General features: G+C 38.9%; 1 protein-coding gene across 1 annotated transcript in view; it reads right to left on the reverse strand.

Annotated features, from left to right (window-relative positions):
• Positions 1-18,486, reverse strand: part of dync2h1 (dynein cytoplasmic 2 heavy chain 1) — a 437,107-nt gene that overhangs the window by 196,706 nt on the left and 221,915 nt on the right. Inside the window, exons 44-45 of the mRNA XM_061925863.1 lie at positions 1,310-1,439; positions 1,071-1,226 (exon numbers count right to left, since the gene is read on the reverse strand). Of these exons, the coding sequence (XP_061781847.1) occupies positions 1,071-1,226; positions 1,310-1,439 (286 nt within the window). The remainder of the gene's footprint in view (positions 1-1,070; positions 1,227-1,309; positions 1,440-18,486) is intronic.

An 18,486-nucleotide genomic window follows, 5' to 3' on the forward strand; every position in this document is an offset into this window, starting at 1 on the left:
TTAAAAAAAAATTTTTTTTTTTAAAAAGTTAAAATTTTTACAAAAATTAAAAAAATAAAATAAAATTTTTTTTTTTTTTTTAAATAAAAAAATATATAAAAAAATAAAAAAAAATTTTAAAAAATTAAAAAAAATTAAAAAAATTAAAAAAAAATAAAAAATAAAAAAAAATTTAAAAAATTTAAAAAAATTAAAAAAAATTAAAAAATTAAAAAAAAATGTTTTAAGTTAAAACATGATTTTCAAGGTAAAAAATGATTTTCAAGGTACAAAAAAATTTTCAAGGTAAAATTTTTTTTTCAAGGTAAAAAATGATTTTCAAGGTAAACTTTTTTTTTCAAGGTAAAATTTTTTTTTCAAGGTAAAAAATGATTTTTAATTTGTAAAACAGTTAATTGCAGTTGCTTTTAACATAGTTAAATGTTGTTACCCACATACGAAAAACGAGCAGGCACCTGCAGCATATGCCACAACAGAAGAAGAAAAAAAAAAAAAGATGGCAACGCCGGCAGCAAACGTGGTACGCGACAAACTAAAAAAGGGAATACTAAAGACCAGGGTGAAAAAAAGGCCAGAAAAGTTCAGCGTGGACTCGTTTTTATGAGGTTGTAAATCAGGATGATAGTAATGCTGGCTACGTGATTTGCAAGAGCTGCGACGCCGTTTATGTCTACGACGGTCACAAAACCGGGACATCTAACATGGTGCATCACATTTGTGCAAAACCCCCGAACCTCCACAAACACCCTGAGCATGAGCAGTTTCGTCCGCCGTGATCCCAGAAGAGTGCCACAGGATGTTAAAACAGGATAGAACGCAGCTGCCTGCAGCAGTTTGAGTGGCGCGATGATTGCGCGCTGGTGTGCGTCTGGGCCGTGACAGCGTGGCACGCATTGAATGTCTCTGCTATATTGGATCAGTCTCCTTTCTTTAACAGGCAAAAGCTTTATAACCTCACTAATGCCTTGCATCGTCTATATTAGATATATAACAACGGGCGGGTGCGGGAGGTTCAGAGCAGGCCCGTCTTCTAACTATCACGCTTTATGGAGAAACAGACAAGTGCTCACCTCTCTGGCAAACTCTTGCCGAGTTTTCAGATTGAGATTTCCTCCTAAACCTCTCAGCAGGCCCACCAGGAACTGGCCCCGCTCCGTCACGGCACTGAGGTGAGACAGGCCGTTGAACACGGAGCCCACCAGACTGGTTTCCACCACAAAGTCATTCTCATGGAAGGAAAGGTAAGGTTCCAAATCAGGACACTCACTCGTTGGTGCTCATTAGACCGCGTCATGCCAGGCGTGCTTACCTGTTTGAAGACCCAGTCCAGGGCTTGTTGGAAGTAATCCCCCAGCCAGCCTTCCAGATTGGAGCGACACTGCTCGGGTTGGTTGAGCAGCCACGACTTGACCAGGGCGCCCACGTCGATGTCCTCATCGCTGCACGAGCACAGGGGATGTTAGGACAACTACTTTCTTCCTACGCTTTGAACCCCGCGGCTCACAAGACAGCACGGATCATTTGTGGATTTTTGTTCGCTGAATACAATAATAAACATTATTGTATAAAAAAATAAAAATAAACATTAACTGGGTGTTTTATTGCTTGATTTTTTTCCCATACTTATGTTGATATCGCACCTGCTGATTTCCATTATCGATATTAGACACCACTAATTATCAGAGTCATTTTGATATAGCATAAATGGGTAATATTTGCAAAATTATGTATGACATTTATGTTCAACTTTAGTGTAAAAATCCCACCATGGACTAGTTGTGTGGTATCGACACCATCGTCAGTATCAGCACGACGCACACAGATCTTTGTTGTATCATCGAACAAGAAGTGTGACCCCCAGAGCATGTTCACCTTTTGACTGAAACTGAAGAAATTGTTGGCTTTCCAGCTTCGCACAAGTCTGTATCGCACTTTTGACATGTTGATATCGCACCTGCTGATTTCCGATATCGATATTAGACACCACTAATTATCAGAGTCATTTTGATGTAGCATAAATGGGTAATATTTTCAACATTATGTATGACATTTATGTTCAACTTTAGTGTAAAAATCCCACCATGGACTAGTCGTGTGGTATCGACACCATCATCAGTATCAGCACGAGGCACACAAATCTTTGTTGTATCATCGAACAAGAAGTGTGACCCCCAGAGCATGTTCACCTTTTGTAAACAACTTGACTGAAACTGAAGAAATTGTTGGCTTTCCAGCTTCGCACAAGTCTGTATCGCACTTTTGACATGATAATCTTATACTTATTGCTGATTTCCGATATCGATATTAGACACCACTAATTATCAGAGTCATTGTGACATAGCATAAATGGGTAATATTTTCAACATTATGTATGACATTTATGTTCAACTTTAGTGTAAAAATTCCACCATGGACTAGTCGTGTGGTATCGACACCATTGTCAGTATCAGCACGAGGCACACAAATCTTTGTTGTATCATCGAACAAGAAGTGTGACCCCCAGAGCATGTTCACCTTTTGTAAACAACTTGACTGAAACTGAAGAAATTGTTGGCTTTCAAGCTTCGCACAAGTCTGTATCGCACTTTTGACATGATAATCCGATACTTATGTTGATATCGCACCTGCTGATTTCCGATATCGATATTAGACACCACTAATTATCAGAGTCATTGTGACATCGCATACATGGGTAATATTTTCAACATTATGTATGACATTTATGTTCAACTTTAGTGTAAAAATGCCACCATGGACTAGTCGTGTGGTATCGACACCATCATCAGTATCAGCACGACACACACAGATCTTTGTTGTATCATCGAACAAGAAGTGTGACCCCCAGAGCATGTTCACCTTTTGTAAACAACTTGACTGAAACTGAAGAAATTGTTGGCTTTCCAGCTTCGCACAAGTCTGTATCGCACTTTTGACATGATAATCTTATACTTATTGCTGATTTCCGATATCGATATTAGACACCACTAATTATCAGAGTCATTGTGACATAGCATAAATGGGTAATATTTTCAACATTATGTATAACATTTATGTTCAACTTTAGTGTAAAAATCCCACCATGGACTAGTTGTGTGGTATCGACACCATCACCAGTATCAGCACGACGCACACAAATCTTTGTTGTATCATTGAACAAGAAGTGTGACCCCCAGAGCATGTTCACCTTTTGTAAACAACTTGACTGAAACTGAAGAAATTGTTGGCTTTCCAGCTTTGCACAAGTCTGTATCGCACTTTTGACATGATAATCCGATACTTATGTTGATATCGCACCTGCTGATTTCCGATATCGATATTAGACACCACTAATTATCAGAGTCATTTTGATGTAGCATAAATGGGTAATATTTTTAACATTATGTATGACATTTATGTTCAACTTTAGTGTAAAAATTCCACCATGGACTAGTCGTGTGGTATCAACACCATTGTCAGTATCAGCATGACACACACAGATCTTTGTTGTATCATCGAACAAGAAGTGTGACCCCCAGAGTATTTTCACCCTGTGTAAACAACTTGACTGAAACTGAAGAAATTGTTGGTTTTCCAGCTTTGCACAAGTCTGTATCGCACTTTTGACATGATAATCCGATACTTATGTTGATATCGCACCTGCTGATTTCCGATATCGATATTAGACACCACTAATTATCAGAGTCATTGTGACATAGCATAAATGGGTAATATTTGTTGGAATAATTCTTTGTAAGTTATCACAAAAGAAACGTTGTATTACATGATGTTCCTGATAAGAAGATGAATGCTGTCTTTCGAGGCCTAACAAGAGGAAGAAGGCTCGTGAAACGCCACTGTGATTTCAACACGGACAGATGGCAGGATCTGCTCAACTTCCAGAGGAACTCTCTTTGAAGTGTTAAACGAACTCTCTTTGAAGTATTTCACAAACTCTCTTCCAACTATTTGGTAACCGAGGTCAACGCTATTTACGACCCGCTGCCCTCTTGAAGTCCCTGTGGTCAGGAGACGGGAGGGGTTATCCATTTGTCCTCCAACACCTGCCCCAGCTGGATCCAGGAAGAGCCCAAGCCCGAGACATCCTCTTCCTGGTCTTCAAAGTGACCGAAAACAATGACTGTTTTACATACTTCCCATTCCTGCTGAGACATGTGTTGGTGCGTGAACATTGAACATCTGAATAAAGGAGGAGACGAAAAACCTTCTTCGTCAGAGCGTGGTGCAGGACTGTACAGAGAGTGCAGTGGCCATGTCTCTCCTCAATATTGAGTCCAAATTGAATTATGTCTCTGTTTGATTCCTTGCCTTTTGTCTTGTTTAATAGATGTCCTCAGTGTTTGAACGTGACAATATTTTCAACATTATGTATGACATTTATGTTCAACTTTAGTGTAAAAATCCCACCATGGACTAGTCGTGTGGTATCGACACCATCGTCAGTATCAGCACGACGCACACAGATCTTTGTTGTATCATCGAACAAGAAGTGTGACCCCCAGAGCATGTTCACCTTTTGTAAACAACTTGACTGAAACTGAAGAAATTGTTGGCTTTCAAGCTTCGCACAAGTCTGTATCGCACTTTTGACATGATAATCCGATACTTATGTTGATATCGCACCTGCTGATTTCCGATATCGATATTAGACACCACTAATTATCAGAGTCATTGTGACATCGCATACATGGGTAATATTTTCAACATTATGTATGACATTTATGTTCAACTTTAGTGTAAAAATGCCACCATGGACTAGTCGTGTGGTATCGACACCATCATCAGTATCAGCACGACACACACAGATCTTTGTTGTATCATCGAACAAGAAGTGTGACCCCCAGAGCATGTTCACCTTTTGTAAACAACTTGACTGAAACAGAGCTTCGCACAAGTCTGTATCGCACTTTTGACATGACAATCCAATACTTATGTTGATATCGCACCTGCTGATTTCCGATATCGATATTAGACACGACTAATTATCAAAGTCATTGTGACGCAGCATAAATGGGTAATATTTTCCACATTATGTATGACATTTATGTTCAACGTCAGTGTAAAAATTCCACCATGGACTAGTCGTGTGGTATCGACACCATTGTCAGTATCAGCATGACACACACAGATTTTTGTTGTATCATCGAACAAGAAGTGTGACCCCCAGAGCATGTTCACCTTTTGTAAACAACTTGACTAAAACTGAAGAAATTGTTGGCTTTCCAGCTTCGCACAAGTCTGTATCGCACTTTTGACATGATAATCTTATACTTATTGCTGATTTCCGATATCGATATTAGACACCACTAATTATCAGAGTCATTGTGACATAGCATAAATGGGTAATATTTTCCACATTATGTATGACATTTATGTTCAACTTTAGTGTAAAAATCCCACCATGGACTAGTCGTGTGGTATCGACACCATTGTCAGTATCAGCATGACGCACACAAATCTTTGTTGTATCATCGAACAAGAAGTGTGACCCCCAGAGCATGTTCACCTTTTGTAAACAAGTTGACTGAAACTGAAGAAATTGTTGGCTTTCCAGCTTCGCACAAGTCTGTATCGCACTTTTGACATGATAATCTTATACTTATGTTGATATCGCACCTGCTGATTTCCAATATCGATATTAGACACCACTAATTATCAGAGTCATTGTGACATAGCATAAATGGGTAATATTTTCAACATCATGTATGACATTTATGTTCAACTTTAGTTTAAAAATCCCACCATGGACTAGTCGTGTGGTATCGACACCATCATCAGTATCAGCACGAGGCACACAAATCTTTGTTGTATCATCGAACAAGAAGTGTGACCCCCAGAGCATGTTCACCTTTTGTAAACAACTTGACTGAAACTGAAGAAAATTGTTGGCTTTCCAGCTTCGCACAAGTCTGTATCGCACTTTTGACATGTTGATATCGCACCTGCTGATTTCCGATATCGATATTAGACACCACTAATTATCAGAGTCATTGTGACATAGCATAAATGGGTAATATTTTCAACATCATGTATGACATTTATGTTCAACTTTAGTGTAAAAATCCCACCATGGACTAGTCGTGTGGTATCGACACCATTGTCAGTATCAGCATAACACACACAGATCTTTGTTGTATCATCGAACAAGAAGTGTGACCCCCAGAGCATGTTCACCTTTTGTAAACAACTTGACTAAAACTGAAGAAATTGTTGGCTTTCCAGCTTCGCACAAGTCTGTATCGCACTTTTGACATGATAATCCGATACTTATGTTGATATCGCACCTGCTGATTTCCGATATGGATATTAGACACGACTAATTATCAGAGTCATTGTGACATCGCATACATGGGTAATATTTTCAACATCATGTATGACATTTATGTTCAACTTTAGTGTAAAAATTCCACCATGGACTAGTCGTGTGGTATCAACACCATCATCAGTATCAGCACGAGGCACACAAATCTTTGTTGTATCATCGAACAAGTAGTGTGACCCCCAGAGCATGTTCACCTTTTGTAAACAACTTGACTGAAACTGAAGAAATTGTTGGCTTTCCAGCTTTGCACAAGTCTGTATCGCACTTTTGACATGATAATCCGATACTTATGTTGATATCGCACCTGCTGATTTCCGATATCGATATTAGACACCACTAATTATCAAAGTCATTGTGACATCGCATAAATGGGTAATATTTTCAACATTATGTATGACATTTATGTTCAACTTTAGTGTAAAAATTCCACCGTGGATTAGTCGTGTGGTATCGACACCATCATTAGTATCAGCATGACGCACACAAATCTTTGTTGTATCATCGAACAAGAAGTGTGACCCCCAGAGCATGTTCACCTTTTGTAAACGACTTGACTGAAACAGAGCTTCGCACAAGTCTGTATCGCACTTTTGACATGACGATCCGATACTTATGTTGATATCGCACCTGCTGATTTCCGATATCGATATTAGACACCACTAATTATCAGAGTCATTTTGACGCAGCATAAATGGGTAATATTTTCAACATCATGTATAACATTTATGTTCAACTTTAGTGTAAAAATTCCACCATGGACTAGTTGTGTGGTATCGACACCATCATCAGTATCAGCACGACGCACACAAATCTTTGTTGTATCATCGAACAAGAAGTGTGACCCCCAGAGCATGTTCACCTTTTGTAAACAACTTGACTGAAACTGAAGAAATTGTTGGCTTTCCAGCTTCGCACAAGTCTGTATCGCACTTTTGACATGATAATCTTATACTTATTGCTGATTTCCGATATCGATATTGGACACCACTATGTATCAGTCATTGTGACATAGCATAAATGGGTAATATTTTCAACATAATGTATGACATTTATGTTCAACTTTAGTGTAAAAATCCCACCATGGACTAGTCGTGTGGTATCGACACCATTGTCAGTATCAGCACGAGGCACACAAATCTTTGTTGTATCATCGAACAAGAAGTGTGACCCCCAGAGCATGTTCATCTTTTGTAAACAACTTGACTGAAACTGAAGAAATTGTTGGCTTTCCAGCTTTGCACAAGTCTGTATCACACTTTTGACATGATAATCCGATACTTATGTTGATATCGCACCTGCTGATTTCCGATATCGATATTAGACACCACTAATTATCAGAGTCATTGTGACATAGCATAAATGGGTAATATTTTCAAAATTATGTATGACATTTATGTTCAACTTTAGTGTAAAAATCCCACCATGGACTAGTCGTGTGGTATCGACACCATCGTCAGTATCAGCACGAGGCACACAAATCTTTGTTGTATCATCGAACAAGAAGTGTGACCCCCAGAGCATGTTCACCTTTTGTAAACAACTTGACTGAAACTGAAGAAATTGTTGGCTTTCCAGCTTCGCACAAGTCTGTATCGCACTTTTGACATGATAATCCGATATTTATGTTGATATCGCACCTGCTGATTTCCGATATCGATATTAGACACCACTAATTATTAGAGTCATTTTGATGTAGCATAAATGGGTAATATTTTTAACATTATGTATGACATTTATGTTCAACTTTAGTGTAAAAATTCCACCATGGACTAGTCGTGTGGTATCGACACCATCGTCAGTATCAGCACGACGCACACAAATCTTTGTTGTATCATCGAACAAGAAGTGTGACCCCCAGAGCATGTTCACCTTTTGTAAACAACTTGACTGAAACTGAAGAAATTGTTGGCTTTCCAGCTTTGCACAAGTCTGTATCGCACTTTTGACATGATAATCTTATACTTATTGCTGATTTCCGATATCGATATTAGACACCACTAATTATCAGAGTCATTGTGACATAGCATAAATGGGTAATATTTTCAACATTATGTATGACATTTATGTTCAACTTTAGTGTAAAAATCCCACCATGGACTAGTCGTGTGGTATCGACACCATTGTCAGTATCAGCACGACGCACACAAATCTTTGTTGTATCATCGAACAAGAAGTGTGACCCCCAGAGCATGTTCACCTTTTGTAAACAACTTGACTGAAACTGAAGAAATTGTTGGCTTTCCAGCTTTGCACAAGTCTGTATCGCACTTTTGACATGATAATCCGATACTTATGTTGATATCGCACCTACTGATTTCCGATATCGATATTAGACATCACTATTTATCAAAGTCATTGTGACATAGCATAAATGGGTAATATTTGTTGGAATAATTCTTTGTAAGTTATCACAAAAGAAACGTTGTATTACATGATGTTCCTGATAAGAAGATGAATGCTGTCTTTCGAGGCCTAACAAGAGGAAGAATGCTCGTGAAACGCCACTGTGATTTCAACACGGACAGATGGCAGGATCTGCTCAACTTCCAGAGGAACTCTCTTTGAAGTGTTAAACGAACTCTCTTTGAAGTATTTCACAAACTCTCTTCCAACTATTTGGTAACCGAGGTCAACGCTATTTACGACCCGCTGCCCTCTTAAAGTCCCTGTGGTCAGGAGACGGGAGGGCAGGCATAGGCCGTATAGGCAAATGCTAAGGGCGCCGTCCATCAGGGGGCGCCATGCCAGTGCCACAAATGTTGGAGAAAAAAAAAAAAAGTTGTTACTATTATTTCTAAATACAAAAAATAATCCCACGTTAATTAAAATGCAAAGTAAAGCCTATATAATAGAAATATTATTTGTTACAACATTACTCCCCCCGCCCCCTCCCTTCCCGTATCATGACTCTTTTTGGACGTCACCACATCAAAAAATCAACACAAGATGTCAAAACGGCCAAAACTGTCAGGTGCCCAGGGAAGAAAAAACAGAAAAGAAGAGGAGGAGAAACGAGAAAAAGACAAGAGGTAGCAGGTAGGTAACGTTAGCCTACATGAAATTATTTGTCTGTTACAGAATGTGATAGTAACCTGGCTTTTTAGCATTAAGCTAATGTTACATGATTCGGCAATTGCTAATCAATAAATAGCTAGTTCTGTTTTAACGTCGGGTTAATATTGTGGAGGGGGCTAAATTGTTATGGAAAATAATAATGTAACGTTAGGTAATTACAGTACTCCCACCTTACATTCCTCAGGGACATTTGTATTAGATCTTTTAAGCAGGTGTTTTTTGTTTACATTATTGCCTTCTGGTTAGCTAATGTTTGCCCTGCAGGTAATAGTCACTTTTCCACCCGTTTATATATTAGGTATAGTTGTAAGTTAAAAAAAAGGTCAAAGACAAAGCTATTCGAGTTCTTGTGAGTATATACACTTTACTGCCGATGTGGGGGGGGGGGGGGGGGGCGCCACTTAAAATCTTGCCTAGGGCGCCAGATTGGTTAGGGCCGGGCCTGCGGGAGGGGTTATCCATTGTCCTCCAACACCCGCCCCAGCTGGATCCAGGAAGAGCCCAAGCCCGAGACATCCTCTTCTTGGTCTTCAAAGTGACCGAAAACAATGACTGTTTTACATACTTCCCATTCCTGCTGAGACATGTGTTGGTGCGTGAACATTGAACATCTGAATAAAGGAGGAGACGAAAAACCTTCTTCGTCAGAGCGTGGTGCAGGACTGTACAGAGAGTGCAGTGGCCATGTCTCTCCTCAATATTGAGTCCAAATTGAATTCTGTCTCTGTTTGATTCCTTGCCTTTTGTCTTGTTTAATAGATGTCCTCAGTGTTTGAACGTGACAATATTTTCAACATTATGTATGACATTTATGTTCAACTTTAGTGTAAAAATCCCACCATGGACTAGTCGTGTGGTATCGACACCATCGTCAGTATCAGCACGACGCACACAAATCTTTGTTGTATCATCGAACAAGAAGTGTGACCCCCAGAGCATGTTCACCTTTTGTAAACGACTTGACTGAAACAGAGCTTCGCACAAGTCTGTATCGCACTTTTGACATGATAATCTTATACTTATATGTTGATATCGCACCTGCTGATTTCCGATATCGATATTAGACACCACTAATTATCAGAGTCATTGTGACATAGCATAAATGGGTAATATTTTCAACATTATGTATGACATTTATGTTCAACTTTAGTGTAAAAATCCCACCATGGACTAGTCGTGTGGTATCGACACCATTGTCCATGGTGGGATTTTTACACTAAAGTTGAACATAAATGTCATACATAATGTTGAAAATATTACCCATTCATGCGATGTCACAATGACTGATAATTAGTCGTGTCTAATATCGATATCGGAAATCAGCAATAAGTATAAGATTATCATGTCAAAAGTGCGATACAGACTTGTGCGAAGCTGGAAAGCCAACAATTTCTTCAGTTTCAGTCAAGTTGTTTACAAAAGGTGAACATGCTCTGGGGGTCACACTTCTTGTTCGATGATACAACAAAGATTTGTGTGTGTCGTGCTGATACTTATGATGGTGTCGATACCACACAACTAGTCCATGGTGGGATTATTACACTAAAGTTGAACATAAATGTCATACATAATGTTGAAAATATTACCCATTTATGCTATGTCACAATGACTCTGATAATTAGTCGTGTCTAATATCGATATCGGAAATCAGCAGGTGCGATATCAACATAAGTATAAGATTATCATGTCAAAAGTGCGATACAGACTTGTGCGAAGCTGGAAAGCCAACAATTTCTTCAGTTTCAGTCAAGTTGTTTACAAAAGGTGAACATGCTCTGGGGGTCACACTTCTTGTTCGATGATACAACAAAGATCTGTGTGTGTCATGCTGATACTGACGATGGTGTCGATACCACACGACTAGTCCATGGTGGAATTTTTACACTAAAGTTGAACATAAATGTCATACATAATGTTGAAAATATTACCCATTTATGCTATGTCACAATGACTCTGATAATTAGTGGTGTCTAATATCGATATCGGTAATCAGCAGGTGTGATATCAACATAAGTATCGGATTATCATGTCAAAAGTGCGATACAGACTTGTGCGAAGCTGGAAAGCCAACAATTTCTTCAGTTTCAGTCAAGTTGTTTACAAAAGGTGAACATGCTCCAGAGGAACTCTCTTTGAAGTGTTAAACAAACTCTCTTTGAAGTATTTCACAAACTCTCTTCCAACTATTTGGTAACCGAGGTCAACGCTATTTACGACCCGCTGCCCTCTTGAAGTCCCTGTGGTCAGGAGACGAGAGGGGTTATCCATTTGTCCTCCAACACCTGCCCCAGCTGGATCCAGGAAGAGCCCAAGCCCGAGACATCCTCTTCTTGGTCTTCAAAGCGACCGAAAACAATGACTGTTTTACATACTTCCCATTCCTGCTGAGACATGTGTTGGTGCGTGAACATTGAACATCTGAATAAAGGAGGAGACGAAAACCTTCTTCGTCAGAGCGTGGTGCAGGACTGTACAGAGAGTGCAGTGGCCATGTCTCTCCTCAATATTGAGTCCAAATTGAATTCTGTCTCTGTTTGATTCCTTGCCTTTTGTCTTGTTTAATAGATGTCCTCAGTGTTTGAACGTGACAATATTTTCAACATTATGTATGACATTTATGTTCAACTTTAGTGTAAAAATCACACCATGGACTAGTCGTGTGGTATCGACACCATCGTCAGTATCGGCACGAGGCACACAAATCTTTGTTGTATCATCGAACAAGAAGTGTGACCCCCAGAGCATGTTCACCTTTTGTAAACGACTTCACTGAAACTGAGCTTCGCACAAGTCTGTATCGCACTTTTGACATGATAATCCGATACTTATGTTGATATCGCACCTGCTGATTTCCGATATCGATATTAGACACCACTAATTATCAGAGTCATTTTGATGTAGCATAAATGGGTAATATTTTCAACATCATGTATGACATTTATGTTCAACTTTAGTGTAAAAATTCCACCATGGACTAGTCGTGTGGTATCGACACCATCGTCAGTATCAGCACGAGGCACACAAATCTTTGTTGTATCATCGAACAAGAAGTGTGACCCCCAGAGCATGTTCACCTTTTGTAAACGACTTCACTGAAACTGAAGAAATTGTTGGCTTTCCAGCTTCGCACAAGTCTGTATCGCACTTTTGACATGATAATCCGATACTTATTGCTGATTTCTGATACCGATATTGGACACCACTAATTATCAGAGTCATTTTGATGCAGCATAAATGGGTAATATTTTCAACATTATGTATAACATTTATGTTCAACTTTAGGGTAAAAATTCCACTATGGACTAGTTGTGTGGTATCGACATCATAGTCAGTATCAGCACGACGCACACAAATCTTTGTTGTATCATCGAACAAGAAGTGTGACCCCCAGAGCATGTTCACCTTTTGTAAACAACTTGACTGAAACAGAGGAAATTGTTGGCTTTCCAGCTTTGCACAAGTCTGTATCGCACTTTTGACATAATCCGATACTTATGTTGATATCGCACCTGCTGATTTCCGATATCGATATTAGACACCACTAATTATCAGAGTCATTGTGACATAGCATAAATGGGTAATATTTTCAACATCATGTATGACATTTATGTTCAACTTTAGTGAAAAAATCCCACCATGGACTAGTCGTGTGGTATCGACACCATCGTCAGTATCAGCACGACACACACAAATCTTTGTTGTATCATCGAACAAGAAGTGTGACCCCCAGAGCATGTTCACCTTTTGTAAACAACTTGACTGAAACTGAAGAAATTGTTGGCTTTCCAGCTTTGCACAAGTCTGTATCGCACTTTTGACATGATAATCCGATACTTATGTTGATATCGCACCTGCTGATTTCCAATATCGATATTACACACCACTAATTATCAGAGTAATTTTGATGTAGCATAAAGGGGTAATATTTTCCACATTATGTATGACTTTTGTGTAAAAATTCCACCATGGACTAGTCGTGTGGTATCGACACCATTGTCAGTATCAGCACGACGCACACAGATCTTTGTTGTATCATCGAACAAGAAGTGTGACCCCCAGAGCATGTTCACCTTTTGTAAACAACTTGACTGAAACTGAAGAAATTGTTGGCTTTCCAGCTTCGCACAAGTCTGTATCGCACTTTTGACATGTTGATATCGCACCTGCTGATTTCCGATATCGATATTAGACACCACTAATTATCAGAGTCATTTTGATGTAGGATAAATGGGTAATATTTTCAACATCATGTATGACATTTATGTTCAACTTTAATGTAAAAATTCCACCATGGACTAGTCGTGTGGTATCGACATCATAGTCAGTATCAGCACGACGCACACACATCTTTGTTGTATCATCAAACAAGAAGTGTGACCCCCAGAGCATGTTCACCTTTTGTAAACAACTTGACTGAAACAGAAGAAATTGTTGGCTTTCCAGCTTCGCACAAGTCTGTATCGCACTTTTGACATGATAATCCGATACTTACGTTGATATCGCACCTGCTGATTTCCGATATCGATATTAGACACCACTAATTATCAGAGTAATTTTGACGTAGCATAAATGGGTAATATTTTCAACATTATGTATGACATTTATGTTCAACTTTAGGGTAAAAATCCCACCATGGACTAGTTGTGTGGTATCGACACCATCATTAGTATCAGCACGACGCACACAAATCTTTGTTGTATCATCGAACAAGAAGTGTGACCCCCAGAGCATGTTCACCTTTTGTAAACAACTTGACTGAAACTGAAGAAATTGTTGGCTTTCCAGCTTCGCACAAGTCTGTATCGCACTTTTGACATGATAATCCTATACTTATGTTGATATCGCACCTGCTGATTACCGATATCGATATTAGACACCACTAATTATCAGAGTCATTTTGATGCAGCATAAATGGGTAATATTTTCAACATTATGTATGACATTTATGTTCAACTTTAGTGAAAAAATCCCACCATGGACTAGTCGTGTGGTATCGACACCATCGTCAGTATCAGCACGACACACACAAATCTTTGTTGTATCATCGAACAAGAAGTGTGACCCCCAGAGCATGTTCACCTTTTGTAAACAACTTGACTGAAACTGAAGAAATTGTTGGCTTTCCAGCTTTGCACAAGTCTGTATCGCACTTTTGACATGATAATCCGATACTTATGTTGATATCGCACCTGCTGATTTCCAATATCGATATTACACACCACTAATTATCAGAGTAATTTTGATGTAGCATAAAGGGGTAATATTTTCCACATTATGTATGACTTTTGTGTAAAAATTCCACCATGGACTAGTCGTGTGGTATCGACACCATTGTCAGTATCAGCACGACGCACACAGATCTTTGTTGTATCATCGAACAAGAAGTGTGACCCCCAGAGCATGTTCACCTTTTGTAAACAACTTGACTGAAACTGAAGAAATTGTTGGCTTTCCAGCTTCGCACAAGTCTGTATCGCACTTTTGACATGTTGATATCGCACCTGCTGATTTCCGATATCGATATTAGACACCACTAATTATCAGAGTCATTTTGACGTAGCATAAATGGGTAATATTTTCAACATTATGTATGACATTTATGTTCAACTTTAGTGTAAAAATCCCACCATGGACTAGTCGTGTGGTATCGACACCATCGTCAGTATCAGCATGAGAAACACAAATCTTTGTTGTATCATCGAACAAGAAGTGTGACCCCCAGAGCATGTTCACCTTTTGTAAACAACTTGACTGAAACTGAAGAAATTGTTGGCTTTCCAGCTTCGCACAAGTCTGTATCGCACTTTTGACATGATACTCCGATACTTATGTTGATATCGCACCTGCTGATTTCCGATATCGATATTAGACACCACTAATTATCAGAGTCATTGTGACATAGCATAAATGGGTAATATTTTCAACATTATGTATGACATTTATGTTCAACTTTAGTGTAAAAATCCCACCATGGACTAGTCGTGTGGTATCGACACCATTGTCAGTATCAGCATGACGCACACAAATCTTTGTTGTATCATCGAACAAGAAGTGTGACCCCCAGAGCATGTTCACCTTTTGTAAACAAATTGACTGAAACATAGCTTCGCACAAGTCTGTATCGCACTTTTGACATGATAATCTTATACTTATGTTGATATCGCACCTGCTGATTTCCGATATCGATATTAGACACCACTAATTATCAGAGTCATTGTGACATAGCATAAATGGGTAATATTTTCAACATTATGTATGACATTTATGTTCAACTTTAGTGTAAAAATCCCACCATGGACTAGTCGTGTGGTATCGACACCATTGTCCATGGTGGGATTTTTACACTAAAGTTGAACATAAATGTCATACATAATGTTGAAAATATTACCCATTCATGCTATGTCACAATGACTCTGATAATTAGTCGTGTCTAATATCGATATCGGAAATCAGCAATAAGTATAAGATTATCATGTCAAAAGTGCGATACAGACTTGTGTGAAGCTGGAAAGCCAACAATTTCTTCAGTTTCAGTCAAGTTGTTTACAAAAGGTGAACATGCTCTGGGGGTCACACTTCTTGTTCGATGATACAACAAAGATCTGTGTGTGTCGTGCTGATACTGACAATGGTGTCGATACCACACGACTAGTCCATGGTGGAATTTTTACACTAAAGTTGAACATAAATGTCATACATAATGTTGAAAATATTACCCATTTATGCTATGTCACAATGACTCTGATAATTAGTGGTGTCTAATATCGATATCGGTAATCAGCAGGTGCGATATCAACATAAGTATCGGATTATCATGTCAAAAGTGCGATACAGACTTGTGCGAAGCTGGAAAGCCAACAATTTCTTCAGTTTCAGTCAAGTTGTTTACAAAAGGTGAACATGCTCCAGAGGAACTCTCTTTGAAGTGTTAAACAAACTCTCTTTGAAGTATTTCACAAACTCTCTATTTGGTAACCGAGGTCAACGCTATTTACGACCCGCTGCCCTCTTGAAGTCCCTGTGGTCAGGAGACGAGAGGGGTTATCCATTTGTCCTCCAACACCTGCCCCAGCTGGATCCAGGAAGAGCCCAAGCCCGAGACATCCTCTTCCTGGTCTTCAAAGTGACCGAAAACAATGACTGTTTTACATACTTCCCATTCCTGCTGAGACATGTGTTGGTGCGTGAACATTGAACATCTGAATAAAGGAGGAGACAAAAACCTTCTTCGTCAGAGCGTGGTGCAGGACTGTGCAGAGAGTGCAGTGGCCATGTCTCTCCTCAATATTGAGTCCAAATTGAATTCTGTCTCTGTTTGATTCCTTGCCTTTTGTCTTGTTTAATAGATGTCCTCAGTGTTTGAACGTGACAATATTTTCAACATTATGTATGACATTTATGTTCAACTTTAGTGTAAAAATCCCACCATGGACTAGTCGTGTGGTATCGACACCATCGTCAGTATCAGCACGACGCACACAGATCTTTGTTGTATCATCGAACAAGAAGTGTGACCCCCAGAGCATGTTCACCTTTTGTAAACAACTTGACTAAAACTGAAGAAATTGTTGGCTTTCCAGCTTCGCACAAGTCTGTATCGCACTTTTGACATGATAATCCGATACTTATGTTGATATCGCACCTGCTGATTTCCGATATGGATATTAGACACGACTAATTATCAGAGTCATTGTGACATCGCATACATGGGTAATATTTTCAACATCATGTATGACATTTATGTTCAACTTTAGTGTAAAAATTCCACCATGGACTAGTCGTGTGGTATCAACACCATCATCAGTATCAGCACGAGGCACACAAATCTTTGTTGTATCATCGAACAAGTAGTGTGACCCCCAGAGCATGTTCACCTTTTGTAAACAACTTGACTGAAACTGAAGAAATTGTTGGCTTTCCAGCTTTGCACAAGTCTGTATCGCACTTTTGACATGATAATCCGATACTTATGTTGATATCGCACCTGCTGATTTCCGATATCGATATTAGACACCACTAATTATCAAAGTCATTGTGACATCGCATAAATGGGTAATATTTTCAACATTATGTATGACATTTATGTTCAACTTTAGTGTAAAAATTCCACCGTGGATTAGTCGTGTGGTATCGACACCATCATTAGTATCAGCATGACGCACACAAATCTTTGTTGTATCATCGAACAAGAAGTGTGACCCCCAGAGCATGTTCACCTTTTGTAAACGACTTGACTGAAACAGAGCTTCGCACAAGTCTGTATCGCACTTTTGACATGACGATCCGATACTTATGTTGATATCGCACCTGCTGATTTCCGATATCGATATTAGACACCACTAATTATCAGAGTCATTTTGACGCAGCATAAATGGGTAATATTTTCAACATCATGTATAACATTTATGTTCAACTTTAGTGTAAAAATTCCACCATGGACTAGTTGTGTGGTATCGACACCATCATCAGTATCAGCACGACGCACACAAATCTTTGTTGTATCATCGAACAAGAAGTGTGACCCCCAGAGCATGTTCACCTTTTGTAAACAACTTGACTGAAACTGAAGAAATTGTTGGCTTTCCAGCTTCGCACAAGTCTGTATCGCACTTTTGACATGATAATCTTATACTTATTGCTGATTTCCGATATCGATATTGGACACCACTATGTATCAGTCATTGTGACATAGCATAAATGGGTAATATTTTCAACATAATGTATGACATTTATGTTCAACTTTAGTGTAAAAATCCCACCATGGACTAGTCGTGTGGTATCGACACCATTGTCAGTATCAGCACGAGGCACACAAATCTTTGTTGTATCATCGAACAAGAAGTGTGACCCCCAGAGCATGTTCATCTTTTGTAAACAACTTGACTGAAACTGAAGAAATTGTTGGCTTTCCAGCTTTGCACAAGTCTGTATCACACTTTTGACATGATAATCCGATACTTATGTTGATATCGCACCTGCTGATTTCCGATATCGATATTAGACACCACTAATTATCAGAGTCATTGTGACATAGCATAAATGGGTAATATTTTCAAAATTATGTATGACATTTATGTTCAACTTTAGTGTAA

This window comes from Nerophis lumbriciformis, linkage group LG30 (genome assembly GCF_033978685.3).
Source record: "Nerophis lumbriciformis linkage group LG30, RoL_Nlum_v2.1, whole genome shotgun sequence".
Lineage (NCBI taxonomy): Eukaryota > Metazoa > Chordata > Actinopteri > Syngnathiformes > Syngnathidae > Nerophis > Nerophis lumbriciformis.